The following is a 25,660-nucleotide window of genomic DNA, read 5'->3' as shown; positions in this document are numbered from 1 at the left end:
ATATTCATGGTTTTTGTTGTTTTTATTTGCTGTCTGTTAAACCAGAACATTATGTTGTTCTTTGCCATGAACTTGTTTGTTGTTATGCACATTATTTACATTGTCTGAAAAAGACAGATTTGTTAAAAACATATTCATGTTTAACAAATAGTAAAGAGTGGTGACTCTCTCCTGGTCTCATTGTTTATTATTATATTTATGTGTTTTTTTGGTTGTTGTTTCTGTCTGTTAAACCAAAACATTATGTTGTACTTTGCCATGACCTTGTTTGTTGTTATGCACATTTATTTTGTCTGAAAAAGACGTGTTAAAAACATATTCATGCTTTTTGGTAGTAGTTGTTGTTTTTTTCTTTTGCTATCTGTTAAACCAAAACATTATGATGTACTTTGCCATGAATGTTTGTTGATATACACATTGTTTATTTTGTCTGAAAAAGACTCCTCTGTTAAAAACATGTTCATGTTTTTTGTTGTTGCTGTTGCTGTCTGTTAAACCAAACTGTCATATTGTACTTTGCCATGAACTTGTTTCTTCTTATGCACACAGTTTATTTTGTCTGAAAAAGACACGTCTGTTAGAAACAAATTCATGAGGTTTTTTAGGGGTTTTTTTTAGGTTTTTTTTTTTTTTTTTTTTTTTTTTGCTGTGTGTGTGTTTGTTAAAAACATATTCATGTTTTCTTCTGGTTGTTTTTGGCTGTCTATTAAACCAAAACATTATGTTGTACTTGCCATGAACTTGTTTGTTGATATGCATTCTCCCACCACCACCCTGGTTTTTGTTTTTTGTTGTTTTTGTTTTTTTAGGGGGGGGGGGGGGGGGGGGGGGTGCGTTCTTTTGTTTTTGCTCTTTTTTTTCTTGAAGAAGGGAGGGGAGTTTTGTTTGTTCCTTGAACAAGACCCTGTTTTGTTGTTGTTGTTTTTTCTCTTCTGAACACAGTCAGAATAAACACTTGAGCGTTCTGAACACTTCCCAAATAAGATTTTTTTTCATAACATTTCCTCAGAAAATAGGAGAAAACAGGAGAAGTTCAAATTCTTTTGCGCTCACTTCTGATTAGTTGAAAGACTAGAGCTTTTCAAATATTCTCCAAATAAGATTTTGTCATCACATTTTCTCAAAAAATGAGGAGAAAACTGTGATGTTCAAATACCTTTGTGCTCAGTTTTGATTCATCATTTTCACAGAATGAACTGACTGTCCTGTGACAAAGACCCTGTTAAGAAGTGATTACGAGAATTAAAAAAAAAGAAAATGTGTGTGTGTGTGTGTGCATGTGCATGTCTGTAGTTTATGAGGGCAGAGTTGAGTGGGGATGCGGATGTTTGTGCATGCATGTGTGACCTTGAATCAAAAGGTTTCAGCAACCCCCCCCCCCCAAAAAAAAAAAACCAACAAAAAAAACCCCCAACCCAAAACAAAACACAAGTTCAAGGCTGATTCAGGTTAGAGATATGACTGGGTTTTGATTTGTAAATATCGCTATGTCTTGATCTACATCACAGACTTTGCTGGACATTTTTCTTCTGGTCTTTTTTTGGGGGTGCGTGGGGGTTGGGGGCTGGGTATGATGAGGGGTGAGGGGGGCATAGATGCATCAGCATGCTGTCATGTGTATGAGGACATGTGTGTTTGAGTACAATTATGTGCATGCATGTGTAAGCAAGTGAGTATAGGTAAGTGTGTATATGCATGTGTACATATAGTTTTGCATGTGCTTCACCCTGAAAAAATTGTGGCATCCTAAAGTTACAAAGAATGCACACATAGTAAACCAACAAGATTTCTGGTAATCATAATTCCTCCATTGCATTTCAAACCCTGATATACCATGTTTTTTTTCACCCTTCATCAGAAACCAGTGAGCGCAAATCACACATACACATACACAAAAAAAAACAAAAACAGCCATCATAAATATGCCAGTCAGTCATACACAGCAGAACATTGTGAAAACAAACAACAAATTGTGGCAAACACATGATCTGAATGCATCTTCTCTCTTCCTATGCAAACTGTTTTCTCCTCCTCCTAAAAGATCAAACATTGCAAAACAAAACGTTGGACCATTCTTCCGGCCAGCACAATTATCTCCATGCTAAACAGCATTAAGTATTTCATACTTGATATTGTTGCTACTTCTTTCCTTTTTTTGCTGCCCCATCATCTGCAACGTTTCAATGGCATTACTCCCCATACTGCTAATTCCAAATCCGCCCATACACAGTCACATCCGGGTTTGTCTGTTGCAGTCCCCACGTCGGCGGTCTACAGGGAACCATTGGTGTTAGGTCACCAGGAGGAGACCCTGCACTGCTGCTGAGTCACTTCAGTGGTTTTCAGCAGTGCCTGTTCTGAATTAATGTACTTAGGACACCACCTACTAAGCCCCCAAGTTCTTTCACATTTGAAGAAAAAAATAAAACAAAACAAAACAAACAAACAAAAAACCCACAATAAACCAACACACACACACACACACACAAAAGAACGGAAAAACAATGCCATTCATGACATATTTTCTTAACCATTAAGCTCTGCAAGGCAAAGAAGACGAGACTGTGCTGAAAACGTCAGCTCTTCCGCTTAATTCATCATCCTCTGATTACTAAAAAAAAAAGGATAAAAAATACTTCAAAGCAACACAAAAAACAACATAAAAAGGCCATAAAGGTAAATAACACTGCAGAATGGACAGTTAGTGCCCATCTCAGTTGTTTAAAATATCACTACGTAATTGCTAGAGCAAAACAGCTCAGAATGTTCTAGTCTGTGGAAAAGAGAGAAAAAAAGAGTCATGGCTTGCCAGGGGGGGGAAAAAAAAAAAAAAAGGACTTGGTAAGCAGAAAAAAGCAGAAAAAAAAGAAAAGAAAAAAAAAAGGCAGCAACAAAGATAGTGGTAGAAAAGAGAAAAATTCTGCACAGAATTTCCCGAAGGCTGGGCTGCTATTTTTAAATTGAACACTGTCTTTCCAGCCCAAGAACTGTAATGACTCATTCCCCATTTAACTGAATACAAGCAATAATAGGCAAGAACATGGGAGAACAAAAAACAAAGGTCACCTTTTCCCACACCTCTTAGCTGCAGAAGAGAAGATCTGTTTCGTTTTTCCACAACCGTGACAAGATAATAGCACTTTCAGCACCAGTTTCAAGGACTATTATGCATTATGCACTGTGTAATTATGCATATATGTGTACATCACAACATATTAATGTAAAGAAACTGCCCAGTCTCAAAATGTGGATGACGTTTTTTGTGAGCAGCAGTGCTCAAGAATCCAGGAAAAATAAAAGCTGATTGCAAAAAACACCTGACACAAGGCCCGAGACTCACCAAATGATGATGTGAAAAAATAAAACACCAACAAAAAACAAATGCCCTACCCAGCAAAATTAACAGTCTTCAACATCAGACAAAAACAACTATTCTTTCAATAACCCCTCCACCCCCCTATTTTTTCTAGTGGAGAAAAAGGCACACAAAAAAGAAAAAAAAAAGATGCAGATAAAATCATTTTCACTGAACACAGAAACAAAGGCTATCATCTTAAATGCCATCCATCTGTTTGCATGTGCACATGCATGCGCTCGTGAACATTCTTGTCTGATTGCATGAGATACCAGAAGTTTGTAAAATTTCAGGCCATTTCTTTTATCATAGGCAATCCACTACTAGCGAACAACGTACTGGACATTACATTAGATCAAAGTTGTGAAAACACAGGACAAAAAAATCTTCCTATCCTTTCTTTACAAAAAAAACAAAACAAAACAAAACAAAACAGCAACCCTGTGAGCTGTAAGGTTTTAGCAAATGGTGCAGCATGAACAAACGCACCGATATGCCAGAATATGTGGAGAGGACGCAGGGAGAAGGAAGCTGGGCAGACACCACATGGGGTCCATCCGGAGGACAGCCGGGCAAACAAGTCAGCTGGAGAAGTTGTGCTGTCGCGGTGGCCCTGTGCTCCTCAAGGAATCCACAAGATCAAGTCATGCATGCATAGAAAGATGTGTCTCCTTAAAGAAACACCAATGTCCCTCCCATAGCAATAGTAATCAAAATGGTATTTTCTTCTTATCAAAAACTTTTCTTTCCTTTCTTTCTTTTTTTCATTCTCTTATATATATATACATATATATATTTTTTTTTTAAGCACAATTACCCACACAGTTTCTGATGCATCATTCTTCTCCCACTCATTCCAAATCCCCCCCCCCCCCCCCCCCACACACACACAGCCACACCAAGGATAGTCCTCCATACTCCCAGCACTCTACTGAGAGCTATCAATGCTCAGTTTCTATCATTATATTTTGTTGGTCACAATCGATCTGTTCACAGTACACATGAATGTACAAGGAATGTCACAAAAAATAGAAAATAGCAGACCGGAAATTGGCAATGTCAATGCTGCTCAGATGTATGTGATCAGACAGAGGTCACTCGATAAAATAATTTTTTTGTTTTTTTTTATTAAAAATATCTGTCGGACTGGAATTCTGAATCCAAACTGTGTCATGTATTCTCAAGCATAACATGGAGCTCTGCAGTAAATAATTTCATGAATATATTCTTCACACTTTAACAAACAGAAAATGACACACACCAACCCCACATTTCACTGAATGTAATGATAAATAATATTGAAATGCAAATGAATTTTCCAGCATTTTCTTTACAGTAAGCTGGGAAATGATATCAATCAATCAGGCATGAAGAGATTTGTAAATTTTGTCATTCGGGAGTTTTGCAGACAACTTCACGCCACTGAAAGAATACATACTGTCACAAGAAGATCTTTGCTGCTGATAGTTCAGCCAACCACAAAGGGCCATTTCACAACTAAAAAAAAACTTAACATCGATCCCAAAAGACCTTTAAAAATAAAATAAAAAGAAGAAAATACGGCACAAGTACAGTCACGTTCACGCACATGAATCTAGCACATGTCTCTGATACTGACTGACTATTCCATCAATTCTTCATCAGAGGATTAAAAAAACAAAACAACAAACAAACAACAATAACAACAACAAAAACAACAAACAAACAAAAAAACCCACCCCTAACCTGAACATAATACATAAATCATTCATAATACATGAAACATGGAAAACTGTTAATATTGGTCCCTTCGTACCTGAAAACGTGAAACAAAAACAAGTCTGCTCAACATAGCCAGCCTTGCTGTGATGGTATCAACTGGAATACAACGCTGTAAAAAAAAAAAAAGAGTAAAAGATTGGTTGTAAAAATAAAAGACTGGACATGCCGATTACTTCAATGCATTACCTTTGACATTGTAACCCATCTTCTCAAACATTTCTACCGTGCTCTCAAATGAAAAAGCGACAAAGTGTGAGAGGGTCAGGGGAAAAAAAACAACATAACACTGAACTCAAGTGTTTTCCTTTTTCTTTTCTTCTGACATTATTTGTTAGCTTGAGATAGTGCCTTTTCTTCTTCTTTTTTTAATTTCATTTTTTAAAGGTTTTTTTTTTTCAACATTATTTGTCAAAATTACATTCTCATGATAGGATTTTGAAAATATTTTAAAAAAGCACACACACACACACACAAACACGATAATGTGCTTCAAAATCCACAAATGTAGACAGTTCTACAAGTCCCACAGCTGAGAAACACAATGATATCACACAAAATTGTAAAAGTCAAAGTAAATGAACATAATATTAAAAGCATCTCCATATGTTTTTCCTTTCTTTTCATTTTAAGAAATGGGAAATCAACATAACTAATATCACATGAAAATCATAAAAATACATTTACGTATCCAAAGTGGCTAGCAAGATGAGTGTACAACAACACTCAAATATTAAAGATTAAATGTAGGGGTGTGGAACAACTCCTGCCAAATTGTGGTCTATATATTGTTTCTTTTTCATTCATCTTCATAAGTAAGTGTTCCAGATTCCTTACGCTGGATGTCAAGCATGCACAGGCACTTTTATGACGGAAATGGAGTAAAACAACAACAATAACACCCCAAAAAACACCTTATTTACAACCCAACACATCTTAGATAATCCAGTAGGAGATGACATAAAATATGTACAGTTCAATTTCCAAATCCTTCCACATAATATCATAAATAATCTAAAATAAAATAATTCTTTTTTTTTTGTAATCACTCAGTTCTTTTTTTGTTGTTGTTTTTTGTTGTTGATTGTTTTCTTCCTCCTCCTCTTCTTCTTCTCCTTTCAGTCGTGGGGAAAACAAACAAACAGCTCATGATCCAGAGTCTGCTTTCCACAGATCTCTTCTAAATGTAAAAACTTTGCACTGGTGTGACCAATCAGGATGGCATGGCTATTGTTTGCTTTGACTGCATTCAGAAATTGCACCTTCTTTGTGTGTGTGTGTGTGTGTGTGTGTGTGTTTGGTGGTTGGGGTGGGGAGGGAGCCAGCAGGCAAGGGGAAGGGGGGGAGAGGGTGATCTTGAGGGAATCTTAGCACATTTAGAAGGACTGGAATCTTGTTCCCCCCCCCTCCCCCCCACCCATCTATTTTTTTTTCTCAGAATACACATCAAAATCACATTTGGACATTTTACATGGATTTAATCCAAAAACTGATTCACTAAAACATGCCACTGATTTGCTTTTGAAGGCACTCTAGTTTGTTTTAAACAGGGAGTAAACTCTCCAGAGAACAGATCTGGTGTTTTGGTTTAAAAAAAAAAAAATTCTCCATGTTGTTATCACGACAAAGACATCGGATATAATGTAATAACAGAAGGCAGTGATGAAACTGGACGGTAACTTCAACAGCTGTTGTCTTCAATCTGCATAATAGACATCATACTGAGGCAAGTGGGAAATACAATGAACATGACAGTTTTGCAAGATATTTAGAATCGTGGCCGTAAACGTATGAGGACAACCCTTCACTTTTATAATCACCTTATACTAAACAACAGCTAGTTTTTATCCACTGTGAAAAAAAGACAAAAATAATAATTAAAAAAAAACAAACAAAAAAACAAAACAAACACACATTTTCATTCATGTAAAGACTGATCACAAACAAAGATAAGAAAAAAAACAACAACAAAAACCCCCCACCACAGGCATTACAATATACTACACACAAACTACAGTAGACTGAACAGTAAACATATTTTCTTTGATGACATGTGAGAAACAAGTAGGAACACATACAAATAACGCAGAAACAAACATGACACACAGAAATATCACATTTGTGAGAGTGCAGCACCAGCGGTGTTGAACTCAACATAACCAGCTCACAGTTCCTTGCCACGACACAACAAAACCAACTTTCTGGACTCTGCCCATTTGTCAAACAATATAAAAAAACCTGATTTATCCCAGAAACACATGCTCAGTTTTCACTAAGCTGCATGCATGTGCATAGCGTAAGAAAAGTTTATCACCACCACAAGTCAAACAATTTCACAGATTTGTTGCATGAGCATAAAAGTCATCGACAAAAAACAAAAAACAAAAAAACCTATCATGTCAGAAATGAGATGAACAGAAAAGTAAACGTTCATGTAAAGGTAACAACAAAACTGTTTCTCAATTCTGTGAAAAATATACACTTCCAAATGTGTCTGTCTTCTTGCATTCTTCAGCTCAAAGCCTATTCACACAGTAAGATTTTAGATGACAAGAACTAAAAATCCTTACATAAAGGAACAAGAACTTAATACAATGTGAGATACAAAACAACAACAAACACTAAAGCAAACATCCAACTGGACTTTGAAATATGTATGTATTCTGGCACAAGCACACATACTGTGCATGTGCACCTTCATGAATGTGTACATGCCTGTGTAGGAGTATACACACGCACACACACACGTGTATGTGTGTGTGTGTGTGTGTGTGTGTTTGTGTCCTTGTCTGTGCTAGTATTAACTCTCTCCGGACGAAGGAATGCATGAGCATTCCTACATAAAATGTGTTCGGTTTCAGACGACGGAATGGAATAGCATTTTCAAGAAATAAAAACCCATCACGTGCTGTACACGTGATTTTGTGATTAGCCAAGCAGAGTGCGCTACTCTGGGTCACTCCACAATCGAATAGTATGACTGGTCAGCCTGCCATGTGTGGCCTGTCTCGCACACATGCTGACAAAGTCACTGACCGGTGGTCTGCTTGTGTGCCAGCCTGTTAGCAAAGCGGGCTCTTCTCAAAATGTTGTGAAGCGAACAAGGCAGCAACGGCAACGTTTTAGGGTTGCCGAAGTACTTGAAATGTTACAAACTGAAGGGTCGGACATTGAAGAGGTGGATGATGACGATGAAGAAAGCAAATTTAATGCAGAAAGTGAGCATGTGTATGGCGATTCAGGGTGAAAAATTGGCAGTATTTTCTACATATGGCAAAACTGTAAAAATAAGATGAGAAATTTGATTTTTTTTTATATGTAATAACTCAACACATAATAAACCAGTTCTGAAAGTTTCATTTTCTTACTCTGTATTTTGTATTTTTTGTAATTTTTTTCTAAACCCTTACAAATGGGCCGTCTGTGGGGAAAAGCAAGGGAGAAAACTTGTCGTCCCGAGTAAGTTAAGACGCATGTTTTCATGCACATGTAACACTGCAATTAAGCACTGCACAGAAAAGACGGTGTAGAATTTGGGCTGTACACACCCAACACGTTCCTTCTGGGGTCCCCTGCCTGGTTTCTACACACTCAAATTTCTGAGCATGCAGGACTGAATCCCACACTCGCCAGTATTTCAACTCCCCCGGTTCCCCCCCTCCCCCCAACCCCTCCCCTGCCCCCGCCCCCAACCCCACAAGACCTTAAGTTGTGGTCTGGATGCTCATTGCTCAGATGAGACTGCAAACCAAGGTCCGGTTGTGTACCATGTACTTTGCACATGCAAAAGAGCCCACAGTAACAAAAGGGTTGCCCCTGGCAAAATTCTAAAGAAAACTCCAGTTTGATACGAAAACAAATACACTAAAAGGCAGAGAAAAATAAAGGGTGGCGCTGCACTCTAGCGACACGCTGTCCCTGGCGAGAGCAGCCCAAATTTCACAAAGTGACTTCTGTTGTGACAAAGAGCAATACAAAGAAAAAATAAAAACAATAAATCAGTACGTCCTTTTCGGAACAATACAGTTTCCTAAACAGCTGGGTAAGACAGAAAAAAAGAAAAAACGAAGAAGAAAAAAAGAGAAGAAGAAGAAAAAAAAAAGACAGAAAAAAAAAAAGAAAATCAGTGATGGGGAGAGGACTTGCTTACTATATGCCCTACTGCCTTTGTCGGTTTTTTGACTCATTGTCTTTGATCTTCCTGTAAACTGACATGGACATTATTATCTTTGATCTTCCTGTAGACTGATATCAACATGCCACATTCCTGAAAAAGTGCCATTTCCCCATATACCCTTTAATTACAGAATCAATGACCTGAGATATATACATCGTGTTTTACAAACAAACAAAACAACATATTGTACACATGGGGAAAACCCACCGTGAAATGGAACAATTATGCAAAGAACTCACAGTACTTCTTAATACAAATATATGCATGTGTAAATATGTGTGTTAAATAATGATGGAAATTGTTAACACTTTTCTGATCCCTGATATGGAGAAAGAATAAAAAAAACAACAACAAAAAAACAACAACAAACAAACAAAAAAACAGCAAAAAAACAACAACAACAAAAAAAGAAAAGAAAAAAAAAGAAGGAAATTTTCTTCCTAAAATTCCGTTTAAGTAACATACTGACCGTGACCCACCAGTGCAGACTCCAGCAGGGGTCTGATTCCTGTCCTGTGCAAACTACTACCCGCCTATGCGGAGAAAACGAAAGCAGCTACGGTGATTCCCGAAGTAGGTTATCTCTCCTTTGCATAAAAAACCCCCAATTTTTTTCCATATGTCTAACTACAAAGCTCTGACTGCCATCTCCACCCCACCTCACAAGTCAAATTCATAAATCAACACACAAACACACACACAATGTTTTTTTGGACTCACCAAGCCAAAAAGAGCTGCTGGACAAAGCAAAAAATGAACATCATTATCATCCCCACAGAAACAAATCTTGCCCAAGTCCCCAACACAGAACAGCCTCCAATAAGGCAAAAATAGACTCTCCACTTGTTGACAAAAATGCTTTATCAAACATTCTGCTCTTACACATTGGTGAAAATAAGCCCCGCAAACGTCTGGAAATACGCTTATCAAACATTCTGCTCTTACTTATCGGTGAAAATAAGCTCTCCCCCCCCCAACCCCCTTTCTGGATAAATGCTAGATCAAACAATGTGTTCTTACACATCGGTCAAAAACAGACTCCCACCACTCCCCAAAATCCTGGACATACTCATTAAACATTCTGCTCTTCCACGTCAGTGATGAGGCTGAGATCATGTTTTTCGTCCTGACGGTCAGAGGGCTGCTCACTCCTCAGGGCCTCCACTTCCTTGTCCGGCAGACGCTGAGTCTTGGGCAGCCGCTCATACATCCTGAAACAGGCACCACTCAATCAGCCGCAAACTCGTGGGCACACCCGTGCATGTACATGATAGCTTTGTCACTCCTCCATTAACCACAACGCGGTAACTTTGTTGGTTAAACTCATCATGTCCTGCGCGTGAGCATTGCTCTGGCATCAAAATTTTCCTCATTAACCTCTTACACATATGGAGTGATGGCCTAGAGGTAACACGTCCGCCTAGGAAGCGAGAGAATCTGGTTCGAATCACGGCACAGCCCCCGAAATTTTCTCCCCCTCCACTAGACCTTGAGTGGTGGTCTGGACGCTAGTCATTCGGATGAGACGATAAACCGAGGTCCCGTGTGCAGCATGCACTTAGCGCACGTAAAAGAACCCACGGCAACAAAAGGGTTGTTCCTGGCAAAATTCTGTAGAAAAATCCACTTCAATAGGAAAAACAAATAAAACTGCACACAGGAAAAAATACAAAAAATGGGTGGCACTATAGTATGGCGACGCGCTTTCCCTGGGGAGAGCAGCCCGAATTTCACACAGAGAAATCTGTTGTGATAAAAAGAAATACAAATATGTAGATATATACATATATCATATCTATACAAATCTCTCTCCCTCTCTCTCTCTCTCTCTCTCTCTATATATATATATATATATGTCATGGGGCAAATAACAGTGCATTTTTCATGACGTGTATACATATATAATATATATATTTATATATATATATGTATGAAAAATCATATCTCTCTCTCTCTCTCTATATATATATATGTATATACACACACACACACACATATATATATATATATATATTTCATGGGGCAAATAGCAGTGCATTTTTCATGACCTACATATATATATATATATATATATATCTGTGTATGCACGTGTGTATAGTAGTAGTAGTAGTCTTCAGTTTAACATCTTGCACTTTAAGTGATATTAGACGGGGAAAAAAGGTGGATTGGGGGTGGAGGGTGGGGCGTGGTGGTGAGAACAGTATTGGGCAGAGGGTGAAGAATGGTGTGTGTGTATGTGTGTGTGCGTGTGTGTGCGCATGTGTGTGTATGGTGGGGAAAGCTACAGAGCACTGGAAAAAATTAAACATTAAAAGGGGAGACATAGGCATAATATAGAAGGAAACGCTAACATCAAACAACTGTAACAACTTTCACAAATGTCCAATTGGACTATGCAGCAAACCTTCTGCAATAGCAGATAACATCTTGAAATTGTCAAAAATACATTCACAAGAATTTTCCGAGAAGTTTGGTAAAAACGATATCAGACTCTGACATTCAAAGAGTATGTGTTTGCTAGAAATAGATGTGTGTGTGTGTGTGTGTGTGTGTGTGTGTGTGTGTGTGTCTGTGTGTGTGTGTGTGTGTGCATAAAATCCCGAAGTGACGTGGACGTGTGTGTGTGTGTATATATATGTATATAGAATAGAATAGAAGAATATATCTTTATTACCAAGTGTACCGGGGTCACAAGGAATATTGGGGGGGACAGTACATAACAAGATACAAACATAAATCGAAAATCATACACAAACACAGATACAGTAGAAATAAGATACATACAAGTGCATATCAATATAAAAACTTGTGCATACTCATGCATGCACGCACTGCACACACACACACACACATGCACGCACTGCACACACACACACACACATGCACGCACACACACACACACACATACACACGTTTGAACAGAAGCTGCATATTACATGTGAATGGGGCTGATGACTAGATATTCAGGTAGATGGTTGTTGGTTGCCCAAGTCTATTTATCACACTGGATTTGTTCGAGAGACAGGGCATTGACTGCTTTGGGGAAAAAGCTATTGGCGAAGCGATTGGTTTTCGTCCTTATACTTCTGAACAGTTGACCAGAGGGGAGCATCTTGAAAATCCCAAAAGCTGGATGTGATTCGTCCTGGCTGATTGATTTTGCTTTTTTTGATGTTTATATATATATCTATAAACATCCACATTGTTTCAGGATTTTTCACAGTAACATGTCAAAGCTTATGTGTCCAAACAACCACCAGTCAGAAGGCTTGATATGTCTACTTTCATTATCTGCGAGGAGAAAACAGCTAATCACACTCGGTACAGTAATTACTGGATATCATTCATTCATTGTCAGTACCCCTCTCAGAAACTTTCGAGATAGCGGACAACAAAAGAGAAACTCGCTCAAATGGCTTGAAACAGCAGCGTGTTGCAAAACACCCTGTGTAATTTTGTCGCCCAAGATGTTGCACAAACTTTACAAGTCACTGAAGAGAATGCATTTTGTACTTATGGTTAAAAAATCTTAGCAGATGGTTCACTTGACGTGAATGATAGAGAGACAGTGATGATTTCAGATTTGCAGAGAGGGTGGAGGATGGGCATCATTGTAGAGCTCTGTGGCTGACCTGAGTTGACCTCAAAGATGGCACATCGCCTTATTCAGGGCAAGGATGGAGGGAGGCGTCTGATGAAGGGGGTGGAACAAGGTCGTGTGTTGCATGAATCACTGGAATAGCATGGTTTTGGAAAATCACTCTGGCGTTTCAAAGAAGGGGATCAGCTATCACTTGCAGGCCAATTCTGAACGTACTCACCCCTCTCCCCTGCACTGTGTGCCAACTGGGTCACTGTTAACCTCTTTGATGTTGTCTGAACATGAGCATGAGGTGAGTGGGGTGTGTGGCGCAGGCAGGCATGGCATGTGAAAGGTGCGTGCACGCTTGTGTGTGTGTGTGTGTGTGAATCAGAATCAGAATCAGAATCAATTTTAATGTCAATTAAACCTGAACAAGGTTTATAACTTAAGACACGCATGCAAAGTTACATGAAACCACGCACACAAAAAAAAAGCAAAACAAAAATAGATATATACTGAACAAGACATTGAATCACTCTTGTGTGTGTGTGTGTGTGTGTGTGTGTGTGTGTGTGTGTTGTCAGTACAACAAACAGTTAATCTGACAATAAATGGTTTCAGTCAGTGTGTGTGTGTGTGTGTGTGTGTGTGTGTGTGTGTGTGTGTGTGTGTGTGTACATGTGTGTGTGTGGGGAGGGGTGTGTGATTTCTATTTCTCTTGAAAAAATCACACTTAAACAGTCTGCTGACTACATTTCTACAGCAGCTGCCAAGAAACTGCATGAATGACAGGCTGAAAATGAGCAGAACACCTGAACTTTGTATTATAATTCATGATTCTGTGTGTACATAAGGTACGGCAAAGAAGGCCAAAGTCGTCTTAAGTCAAGAGCGGTGGCTGACAGCTGAACCTATACTGTCTGTTTTACATCACTGAGGTGACAGTCCTTCCCTGACAAGCGTACTTAGCAGCAGCGTGCAGTCAGTCAAGGGGTCAGACCACAGCTGACCATACAGAGCCAATAACACTGTCAATATCAACTGCCATACAACCCCAAAACAAAGAAAGAAAAAAAAAGACACATGTAGAGTCATATTCAAGCACATTAGCCTAGAACATGCCTCTGAAATTGACTTTTCCATCAATTTATTGTCAGAGGATTGAAAAACAAACAAACACACGCACAAAAAAAACCCAAAAAAAACCAACACACACCCTGTATAAGAAACAAGAAAAAAGAGCCAATCAAAACCAAAAAATGCCAGGAGGCAAAGTCAGATTGCCCAATTATAAAAGTCAAGAAAAGAAAAAATAAGGATGGTGTCGAAATACTGCCCCCCCCTCCCCCCCCCCCCCACACACACATATACATGTACACATGCCCGCAGGTATATACCCATGTACATTCATATACATAGATGTATAACAGGTACTCATATGTACATGCATGCCTGCACAGACACACACACACAGGTGGGTGCATGTACACACTCCCACACTCACAGAGGTACACTAACATTCATGCACATAATTATACACAAGCACACACACACACACACATGCACACACACTAACAAACACAGATACATGTCCACATGCACTGACATACCCATACACACAGACACAGACCCTGTATATACATACAACAGGTATTCATGTGTGCATGCATAAATGCAGAGAGACAGAGAGACACACACACACACACATACACATGGGTGCATGTACACAAACATATGGTGACACACACAAGCACACAGAGGCAGTATGAATGCATACATGCACATATATGCATGCATGCACACACACACACATGTATTGTATTGTATTACTCTTTTTTGTCACAAGAGATTTCTGTGTGAAATTCGGGTTGCTCTCCCCACGGAGAGTGCGTCGCAACACCGACAGCACCACCTATTTTTTGTATTTTTTCCTGCCTGCAGGGTTTTTTTTATTTGTTTTTCCTACTGAAGTGGATTTTTCTACAGAATTTTGCCAGGGACAACCCTTTTGTTGCCATGGGTTCTTTTACATGCGCTAAGATCATGCGGCACACAGGACTTCGGTTTATCATCTTATGCGAATGACTAGCATCCAGACTACCACTCAAGGTCTAGTGGAGGGGAAGAAAATACTGGCGACTGTGCCGTGATTCAAACCAGTGTGCTCAGATTCTCTTGCTTCCTATTCTGACATGTTACCTCTTGGCCATCACTTCACTACACTCTAAACACATACACAGTAACCTGGACAAGATGGGAGAGAGATCCAGAAGGTGGAGGAGACAAAGACTGGAGTGTGGGATGGGGAGAGAAAGCAACATGTCTGGACTGAAGCATTCCACACACACACACACACACACACAAAGCCCTACAAAAAGCCACACTGAAGCAAGCCCATCACCAAGAGATAACAAAATGATCTACACAAGGAAGTGGACACAACACACTTGATATACCTGTCACGAAAGAAGAAAAAGCTGTGTTGACAACACACTTAGTCGGAGAATGGTTAAGATGCTTATCAGCCAATACAGCGCCTGTGAGGGTGTAGTTTCAAATCCCTGTCTTGTCCCTTCTCCCAAGTTTGACCAGAAAATCAAACTGAGTTTCTAGTCATTCAGAGGAGACGATAAACCAAGGTCCCGTGTGCAGCAGGCACTTGGCGCACAGAAAAGAACCAACCCCGTAGCAACGGGTTTTGACACTGTCCTCTGGCAAAAGTCTGCAGAACAAAATCCATTCTGACAGGTAAACAAATTATATGCATGCACTCACAGGCCTGACTAGCGCGTTGTGTTATGCTGCTTGTCAGGCATCTGTTTAAAATACATGGTGCAACATGTATGGATCTGTCCAGATGCAGTGATGCGCCCTTGAGAAATTGAAACTGATACGCTGTTTTCTTCATGTTAGGATTTATGGATCGTGCTGAATGAATACTCCAGATAGTCTGCTGGTGATTTCTCAAGGCAAGGCAGGGCAAGGCAAGAAATCTATTCCATGTTGGACCACTCAAGACTGGTTTATTGTCTGTACACACATTCATACAGTTATTTGTTGTTCAGGGTGTGCAAAAGTAAAACAACACTAAACCTAAAATGATTAAGTTAACAAAGTATGAAAATAAAAATATAATCTCTCTCTCTCTCTCTCTCTCTCTCTCACGCATTGCCCTCCACCCCCTCCCATCTGTAACTCACAAACTCCTACATACAATAAAATACAATACAATTCAATACAGGAGTACATAAAAAGTCAAAATGTGTTTTATCGCCTCGTTCGAAAGACCAGCACATATGCTACCACCCAAGTGACCTTCAACCTTTAAAGAAATAAACGCAAAACATCACTGACAGCATGAAGCATACATTGAAGCAGCACCCAGAAGCATTACACAAATGACCAGATTGGTGTTAAAAAAAAAGAAAAAAAAAAAAAAAAAAGGAAGCATTTGTAGTGATAAAAAAAAAAAAGATAATAAGTAATTTATTTAGTTAGTTGTACTGAAAAGGACTGCAGACAGCAGAAATAATTTTTTCAGTTCCTTTTGTTTTCAAACGAAAACAGCCATCTGCAAAGCAGTTCTTAAAAAAATGTATATAAAAAAAAGAGTTTGGGTGAGTGTTAGAATATTCACATGATAAAAGATACAAGAATACTTTATCACCTCTGAAAGAGAAATTGTTGACATGTTTGCTGATAAAATGGCAACACTTCTGTAAACATTTCTCACTTCACATAGTTTGGGTTAGTGTTAGAATATTTCTGCAAACATTTTTCTCATAAACACAGCTTTGATCAAACTTCATAACTACTTAGTCCAGGGGTGAAAACAAAAAATAAATAAATAAAAGAGAGAAAAAGAATGTTTATGGCTGAGGCATATGTACTATCACCCCTCCCTGCCCCTCCCTTTGGGTTTTAGCATTTTGCTCTTCTTTCAGCAGAAACTGGTTAATCAGAGGAGTAGGGGCTGGGGTGGGGGCGGGGGCGGGGGGTAGTTAAGGGCAGTGGGGGTGGGGGTGAGAATGGTACATCAAAGCTGACGGGCAAGCCTGACTCAGCAGGGTCTCACTCACTCACCTCGCCTGCCAACTCCTGCTGGTCTGAGAGGGTTCCTCCGTAGAACTTGGGCAACAATTTCCCACTGATGTGTCTGCGGGTCACACACACACACAATGGCTCACATCTCACAACCTTCTCTCCACCACCCAATAACCACCACATCCCTTACCTTAAAGCCACAGAGAGAGAGATAGATAGAAGAATGGCATACTGTTTGACGAAGAAAAAGAAGGCTTGACAGAGGTACTTAACACCAACTGGGATACCGTGAACTGTTGTGAGCTAGACTGACACAGTTGACACGAAGGCATATATACAGGAACGTTGTGGTTTTAAGAATGTACAAGATGAAGACACATGCAGGAACACTGTGGGCTTAAGAATACCCTACATGAAGACACCTGCAGGAATATTGTAGACTAACACTTCTGACGAAGGACAGACTTAATGAAGACACCTACAAGAATATTGTAGACTAACTGTTCTGATGAAGGACAGAGTTAACGAAGACATCTACAGGAATTATAACACTGTAGACTAAGTTTTCTGATGAAGGACAGAGTTAACGAAGACATCTACAGGAATTATAACACTGTAGACTAACTGTTCTGATGAAGCGCAGACTTAATGAAGACACCTACAGGAATATTGTAGACCACCTCTTCTGATGATGGACAGACTCGATGAAGACATCTACGGGAATATTGTAGACCGCCTCTTCTGATGATGGACAGACTTAAGACATCTACAGGAATAGTGTCCACAAACTCTTTTGAAAAAGGGCAGACTTAATGAAGACATCTACGGGAATGTTGTAGACTACCTCTTCTGATGAAGGGCAGACTTAATGAAGACATCTACAGGAATAGTGTCCACAAACTCTTTTGAAAAAGGGCAGAGTTAATGAAGACATCTACCGGAATGTTGTAGACCACCTCTTCTGATGAAGAGCAGACTTAATGAAGACATCTACCGGAATATTGTAGAATAATAATAATAATAATGGTATTTATATGGCGCTGGATCTTGTGCAGAGACAAATCAAAGCGCTTTCGCACCAGTCAATCACACGCATGCATAACTCTAATACTGTAGAAACTAAAGACAAGGAAGGGCAGGCAAGGGAGGCTATTTTGGGAAGAGGTGGGTTTTAAGGCCAGACTTGAAAGAGCCGAGTGTGGAGACTTGACGAAGCGAAAAAGGAAGTTCATTCCAATCGCAATGTCCAGAAACAGAGAAAGAACGGCGGCCAATAGTCGAGTGTTTGAATCTGGGTATGCGTAAACAGAGTGGATCCGAGGCCGATCGCAGTGAGCGAGATGGAGTGTAGAGGTGAAGGCAGCCGCAGAGATAGGAAGGGGCAGTTTTGTGAATGCATCTATAACATAGAGTGCTGATCTTGTACTTTATTCGGTGTGAGATAGGGAGCCAGTGGAGATGTTGCAAAAGAGGAGTGATGTGCTCAGATCTTTTCTTTCTGAGGACGAGTCGGGCAGCAGAGTTTTGTATGCGCTGAAGGGGCTGAATGGATGAAGCAGGCAGACCAGACAATAGAGAGTTACAGTAGTCAAGGCAAGAGAGAATGAGAGAAACGACAAGTCTAGATGTTGCGTCAGTGGACAGATATTTCCGGACGGCACTGATGCGTCACAGTTGACAGTAGCAGGACTGACATGTCTGACTGATGAATTTTTGCATGGACAGTGTATTGTCAAGGGCAACACCGAGGTTCCTGACTGACGTGGAAAGAGGGATGGATGTACTGCCACCTGTAGACCACCTCTTCTGATGAAGGGCAGACTTAATGAAGACATCTACAGGAATGTTGTAGACCACCTCTTCCAATGAAGTGCAGACTTAATGAAGACATCTACGGGAATGTTGTAGACCACCTCTTCTGATGAAGGACAGACTTAATGAAGACACCTACATGAATGTTGTAGACTACCTCTTCTGAGGTCCTGGGAGGACCTTGCAGATGACCGCAACAGATGGAGAAGCACTCTCAAGAATCAGCTACGGACTGGTGAGGACAAACTGTCAGCTGCTGCAGCAGAAAAGCGAGCTTGCAGAAAAGGGACGGCAGCCAACAGACCAGCATCAGCTTACACGTGACCGCTGCGACAGAGACTGTCTCTCTCGCATTGGTCTCTACAGTCACAGGCGACACTGCTTGGTCCAAGCAGACAGCCCAATTAGACATTAGGTCGGATATACTCTATTCATGGACAGCCATGACTGAAGGAGGTCTACTGATACCTCTTCTGATGAAGGACAGACTTAATGAAGACATCTACAGGAATAGTGTCCACAAACTCTTTTGAAAAAGGGCAGACTTAATGAAGACATCTACAGGAATGTTGTAGACCACCTCTTCTGATGAAGGGCAGACTTAATGAAGACACCTACAGGAATGTTGTAGACTACCTCTTCTGATGAAGGACAGACTTAATGAAGACACCTACAGGAATATTGTAGACTACCTCTTCTGATGAAGGACAGACTTAATGAAGACATCTCAGGAATAGTGCCCACAAACTCTTTTGAAAAAAGACAGACTTAATGAAGACACTACAGGAATGTTGTAGACTACCTCTTCTGATGAAGGACAGACTTAATGAAGACACCTACAGGAATGTTGTAGACTACCTCTTCTGATGAAGGACAGACTTAATGAAGACACCTACAGGAATATTGTAGACTACCTCTTCTGATGAAGGACAGACTTAATGAAGACATCTCAGGAATAGTGCCCACAAACTCTTTTGAAAAAGAACAGACTTAATGAAGACACTACAGGAATGTTGTAGACTACCTCTTCTGATGAAGGACAGACTTAATGAAGACACCTACAGGAATGTTGTAGACTGACTCATGTGATGAACTTCTGGCTTCAGGATCAGGATCAAATTTGTTGCAATGGCCAATTTTAGCCATTTCTGCAAGAGACTCAGAAGAGTGCAGGAGATAAATTTAGACACATGCAGGAATGTTGCAGATACAGACTGACACATGTCATGAAGGACAGGCTTAATGAAATGACAGTCTCTTGCAACGGACATAGTTGGAACCCTTACTTAAAGAGACAGTCTCTTGCAGCAAAGTTGGAACCCTTATTTAAAGAGACAGTCTCTTGCAACAAAGTTGGAACCCTAATTCAAAGAGACAGTCTCTTGCAACAGAGAAAGGTGGAACCCTTATTTAAAGAGACAGTCTCTTGCAACAGAGAAAGTTGGAACCCTTATTTAAAGAGACAGTCTCTTGCAACAAAGTTGGAACCCTTATTTAAAGAGACAGTCTCTTGCAACGGACAAAGCTGGAACCCTTATTTAACCCCTAGGCTGCCTGCATGACGAGATAACTCGTCATGGCAAGCATGTATGCTTCGCTGCCTGCATGACGAGATAACTCGTCATCGAAATATTCTGACTTTTCCCTGGTTTGCATTCACTTCCTTGGCAAAAATAGTGGTAGCTTTAGCCTGGGGAATCTCTCTAGATTCTATTCATAGCTAGAAACCCTATCTACGTCATGAAGCAGTCCTTTATTTGAACGTTTTGGTTGGGTCACTGTCCAAGTGTTTGCCTGACTTCTCTCCTCGCTCGCTCAACAAAATGTCGGACTGACGCCGTGCTCAAGACATGTGATCGTGACGAACTAAATCAAAAATGATTTCTTTCTTTAGCTGATGCTCAGAAAGAACTGAAGCGTAAATTCGCAGGAGAAGATAGAGATGAACATTTATAGGACGATCTGATAGAAAATAAAGGGAGCAATCAAGAGAGTGGCCAAGATGCAACTGTCAGTGAGTGATGTCAGCTGTACAGATGTTAGCAGACGACAGATGACCGAATTAGCAGCAGAGCGATATTCTTGGCACGCAGCCAACGCAGTCTGATGAGAACTGAATCAAGTGACCGTGTGAGAGGGGTGAGGAGGAGGGGGGGGTGGAGACTGAGGGGGCATGGCCTCACATCCATCTTATCACTTGGAGAAGTCACAATGTATTGTGTATCTATCTCTTAAAAAATATATATATATTGTGGTTGTTCTAGTATGATTTTGTGTTTGCAGATATCCATTTGTCCAGAAAATATGATGTTTTTGTGCAAATTACCTGACTAATGTTTGTAATGAACAAGTTGAAAATGTGACAAAAAACAAAACACTGATTTCAAAACAACAGCATGTCACTAAAAATATATAAAATGGGAAAATAGCAGGTGTTTTGTATTCTTTATTCATTTACCTTTCAGAAAATATATACTTTTATGGGTCTTTCTCCAATAACAAAGAGCACAGAATTTTTGGAAAATTTATACCCGTTTTTTGTGAAAAAACCCTGGCAAATAGATTTCACTTAAATCTTATTCTCCTGGCAGCGAAAGGGTTAAAGAGACAGTCTCTTGCAACAAAGTTGGAACCCTAATTCAAAGAGACAGTCTCTTGCAACAGAGAAAGGTGGAACCCTTATTTAAAGAGACAGTCTCTTGCAACAGAGAAAGTTGGAACCCTTATTTAAAGAGACAGTCTCTTGCAACAAAGTTGGAACCCTTATTTAAAGAGACAGTCTCTTGCAACGGACAAAGTTGGAACCCTTATATAAAGAGACAGTCTCTTACAATGGGGAAAGGTGGAACCTTTATTTAAAGAGACAGTCTCTTGCAACAAAGTTGGAACCCTTATTCAAAGAGACAGTCTCTTGCAACGGACAAAGTTGGAACCCTTATTTAACCCTTTCGCTGCCAGGAAAATAAGATTTAAGTGAAATCTATTTGCCAGGGTTTTTTCACAAAAAACGGGTATAAATTTTCAAAAAATTCTGTGCTCTCTGTTATTGGAGAAAGACCCATAAAAGTATATATTTTCTGAAAGGGAAATGAATAAAGAATACAAAACACATGATGTTTTTCCATTTTATATACTTTTAGTGACATGCTGTTGTTTTGAAATCAGTGTTTTGTTTTTTGTCAACTTGTTCATTACAAACATTAGTCAGGTAATTTGCACTAAAATATCATATTTTCTGGACAAATGGATATCTGCACACACAAAATCATACTAGAACAACCACAATACAAAAAAACTGAAAAAGAAATAGATACATAATGCACTGACTTCTGCAAGTGATAATATGGATGTCAGGCCACGCCCCCTCAGTCTCCACCCCCCTCCTCTTCACTCCTCTCACACGGTCACTTTATCCAGTTCTCATCAGACCGTGTTGGCTGAGTGCCAAGAAAATAGCCCACACCGTGGCCTGCTAAAAATTTGGTGACTTCTGTCGTCTGCTATAGGTGAACAGCTGGCATCACTCACTGATAGTCGCATCTTGGCCACTCTCTTGATTGCTCCCTTTATTTTCTATCAGATCGTCCTATAAATGTTCACCACTGTCTTCTCCTTCGAATTTATGCTTCAATTCTTTCTGAGCATCAGCTAAAGAAAGTAATCTTGGTTGATTTAGTTCGCCACAATCGCATGTCTTGAGCACAGAGTCAGTCCAACATTTTGTTGAGTGAGCGAGGAGAGGAGCCAGGCAAAGACTGCGGCCAGTAACCCAACCAAAACGTTCAAATAAAGGACTGCCTTATGACGCAGATGGTGTTTCTAGCTATGAATAGAATCTAGAAAGATTCCCCAAGCTAAAGCTACCAGCATTTTTGTCAACGAACTGAATGCAAAGTAGGGAAAAGTCAGAATATTTCGATGACGAGTTATCTCGTCACTGTGGCAGTGAAGCGTACATGCTTTCCATGACGAGTTATCTCGTCATATAGGCAGCCTAGGGGTTAAAGAGACAGTCTCTTGCAACAAAGTTGGAACCCTTATATAAAGAGACAGTCTCTTGCAATGGGGAAAGTGGGAACAGTGATTGATTAAAGTACAGACAGTCTCTTGTAACACAGAAAGTAGGAACTGTGATTTTAAAAGACAAGTCTCTTGCAATATTGAAAAATGGAGCCAACATTTTCAAAGACAACAAGAAAAAAAAGTTCAGCACAAAAAAGCACTGCTGCGAGAGTGCAGGTGCATGATTTACGGAGATAGATCAAAGTATCGGGACTCACACTCACTCAGAGAAGGAAGATGATAATAATGTGATCCATTATTAACTTCTAAAACTGTCAATGGCTCGGGTTGCACTGACCCTTAAAAAAAAAGTCACAGGTACTCTGTCTACCTGTGCAAAAAAAAAAAAACAAATAAAAATTCTGCCTCCCCCCCCCTCCTCCCCTCCCAACCTCCAACAAAAGTTTTTACAAGAGCTGTGAATATAATTCACACACTTTAAATAGTGTGTGTGTGTGTGTGTGTGTGTGTGTGTGTGTGTGTGTGTGTGTAGTGTAGTGTAGTGTGGTGTAGTGTGGTGTAGTATAGTGTGGTGTAGTGTAGTGCAGTGTAGTGTGTGTACAGAGGGATGTAGGTGTGTGTGTGTGTGTGTGTGTGTGTGTGTGTGTGTGTGTGTGCGCGCATGCGTGTGTGAGTGCATGTGCACCATTAATCAGCACACTGTGTGCAATCGTGTCTACGTTTCTGCAGGACCCACACACAGTTAACACAAAGTACCACACAATACACAAAGCTACACAAATCTATCTGGATATGCACATGCCCTGGTGTTTTAAACCTTCTAGGAAACTATCGCTAAATTGGCAGCCAACACAGACAATTCCAATGGTTTAGTTTTTAGACAAAAGACACAGACTAAGTAGGCATGCTGTACGACATTTGGTTACTATCTTTCTTTCTTCTTTTTTCCCCCAATGCTCATGCAAATTAGGAAGAATATTACCTCTGTTCACAAGGGAACATGTGCTCAACTTTTCTTGGAAATCCTAGCAGTGAAAACAAAAATAAATGAGTAAATAAAGCTGCTGAAATCAATGATACCCAGCATACCTTACTTTGGAAATGAATTAATGAGATTCCATATTGTGCATTACTGTATATCACATCATATACTTTGATGTAAGAGTAAAAATGTCACCAATGAAACTCTCACAATCATTAAATTTAAATATAGGATGTAAATATCTTAATCATATGTTCCAATACAGGAATTTTAATATACATATGCTCCAATACAGGATGCAAACATCTTATACATTGGCTCTAACACATGCTGTAAATATCTTATATGTATGCTTGAGAGGAAAGTTCAGTAACTATTTGATTTTGAAGGCCAACTGAAATGCTATAGTAAATGATATAATCATGTATTAAATGTTCAACCTCCTCAAACTACATTGTATTGTATTGTATTGTATTGTCCTTTTGTCACACCACATTTATCTGTGTCTCCCCAGGGAAAGCACATCACTACAATGAGTGTGCCAACTTTTTTTCTTTTCTTTTTTTCTGCCTGCAGGCGTATTTGTTTTCCTATCAAAGTGGAGTTTTCGACAGAATTTTGCCAGGGACAACCAATTTGTTGCAATGGGTTCTTTTACATGCTGCACACAGGAACGCACACTTAAGAAGGGGCAAAAATACTGGCGAATGTGGGAATCGAACCAGTGCACTCAGATTCCCTTGCTGCCTGGATGGACAAGTTACCATTTGGCCAACACTCCACTATTTGATATCATTTCAATCAGGTGGATTGCTAAACTCTGCAGCATTCCTTGATTACTCTCTCAGAACTGGTACCTCTTATCTCTAGTGCTGAGTCTGAGCAAGGTACATGGTGTAAATCATTTAACTTCATTGTTTGGGGCACACACCATGCATGTGCGCATGCTCATACACACACACATATACGTTTGAACTCACACACGCAAAGACACAAACTGAAGATGACAAGAAACAACTCTAACTGTCCTTGTAAAATAGAAAAAGGTCTTTCTGCCACACATAAAATAAACAATGATTTCACATATCTAAAAAAAACAACAACTGAAACACACAAATGACACCAGAACTACATTTAGTTTCCCTCTAACCTGTGTTCTCTCACTCCCAACCCTTCCTCCGCCCCCCTCTCCCTCACTCTCTCAATGCGTTTCTCTCCAACACATTACCTATAGCAATCCACTAACCAACCTCTACACACACACACACTCTCATTCATTTAAACACATTCACACATGTATACCAACAGACATAAACACATGCACGCATACCCACACAGCGCACTCAAAAGCAACTATGCACAAATTTTATAAAGTTAAGCCATACCTAAACTACCAATAACGGTGGTGTCGCGCAGTGATTATGATCAAGTAAGTGCAAGCTCACACACCAGTACACGTGTGCATATACTAACTGATAAAAACGCGCATGTGGGTTTAAAAGAGGAAAAGAGAGTTGGGGTGGGGAAGGGGAGGTTGGGGTGGGGGATGAGAAAAAGGGAAATGGGATGGAGGGGGTAGAAGGGGTAGGGGGTGGGGGGAGGGACCAAGTATTTGAAATTTGACATCAAAACAACTTGTGCAATGACTAAAGACACAGACCAAAGAAGAAGAAGAAAAAAAAAAAATTACAGCAAGATAAACTTGCCATGAAGTGAGCTCAATGCTCCTGAAATCTCACAGACAGACAAGAGAAATAGAGAGAGAAAGAGAGGGAGCAAGGGGGAGGGGGTGGGGGGGGGACAACCAAAAAAACAAAACAAACAAAAACAAACACCAAAAATAATAACAGGGAAGCAAAACCCCCTCTCACAAAAAACAAAGCAGAACAAAAACAAAACAAAAAACCAAACACAAAAACCTCTCTG

At 39.8% G+C, this 25,660-nt stretch overlaps 1 protein-coding gene across 1 annotated transcript in view; it reads right to left on the bottom strand.

Moving 5' to 3' along the window:
- Positions 1-10,372: 10,372 nt before the first annotated feature.
- Positions 10,373-25,660, bottom strand: part of LOC143285131 (molybdate-anion transporter-like) — a 45,464-nt gene continuing 30,176 nt past the window's right edge. The window contains exons 13-14 of the mRNA XM_076592353.1: positions 16,957-17,029; positions 10,373-10,501 (exon numbers count right to left, since the gene is read on the bottom strand). Of these exons, the coding sequence (XP_076448468.1) occupies positions 10,493-10,501; positions 16,957-17,029 (82 nt within the window). The 3' untranslated portion in view covers positions 10,373-10,492. The remainder of the gene's footprint in view (positions 10,502-16,956; positions 17,030-25,660) is intronic.

The sequence above is a fragment of the Babylonia areolata genome, chromosome 8, assembly GCF_041734735.1.
Source record: "Babylonia areolata isolate BAREFJ2019XMU chromosome 8, ASM4173473v1, whole genome shotgun sequence".
Classification (NCBI taxonomy): Eukaryota; Metazoa; Mollusca; class Gastropoda; order Neogastropoda; family Buccinidae; genus Babylonia; species Babylonia areolata.
This window is presented reverse-complemented; position numbering and strand designations above follow the sequence as displayed.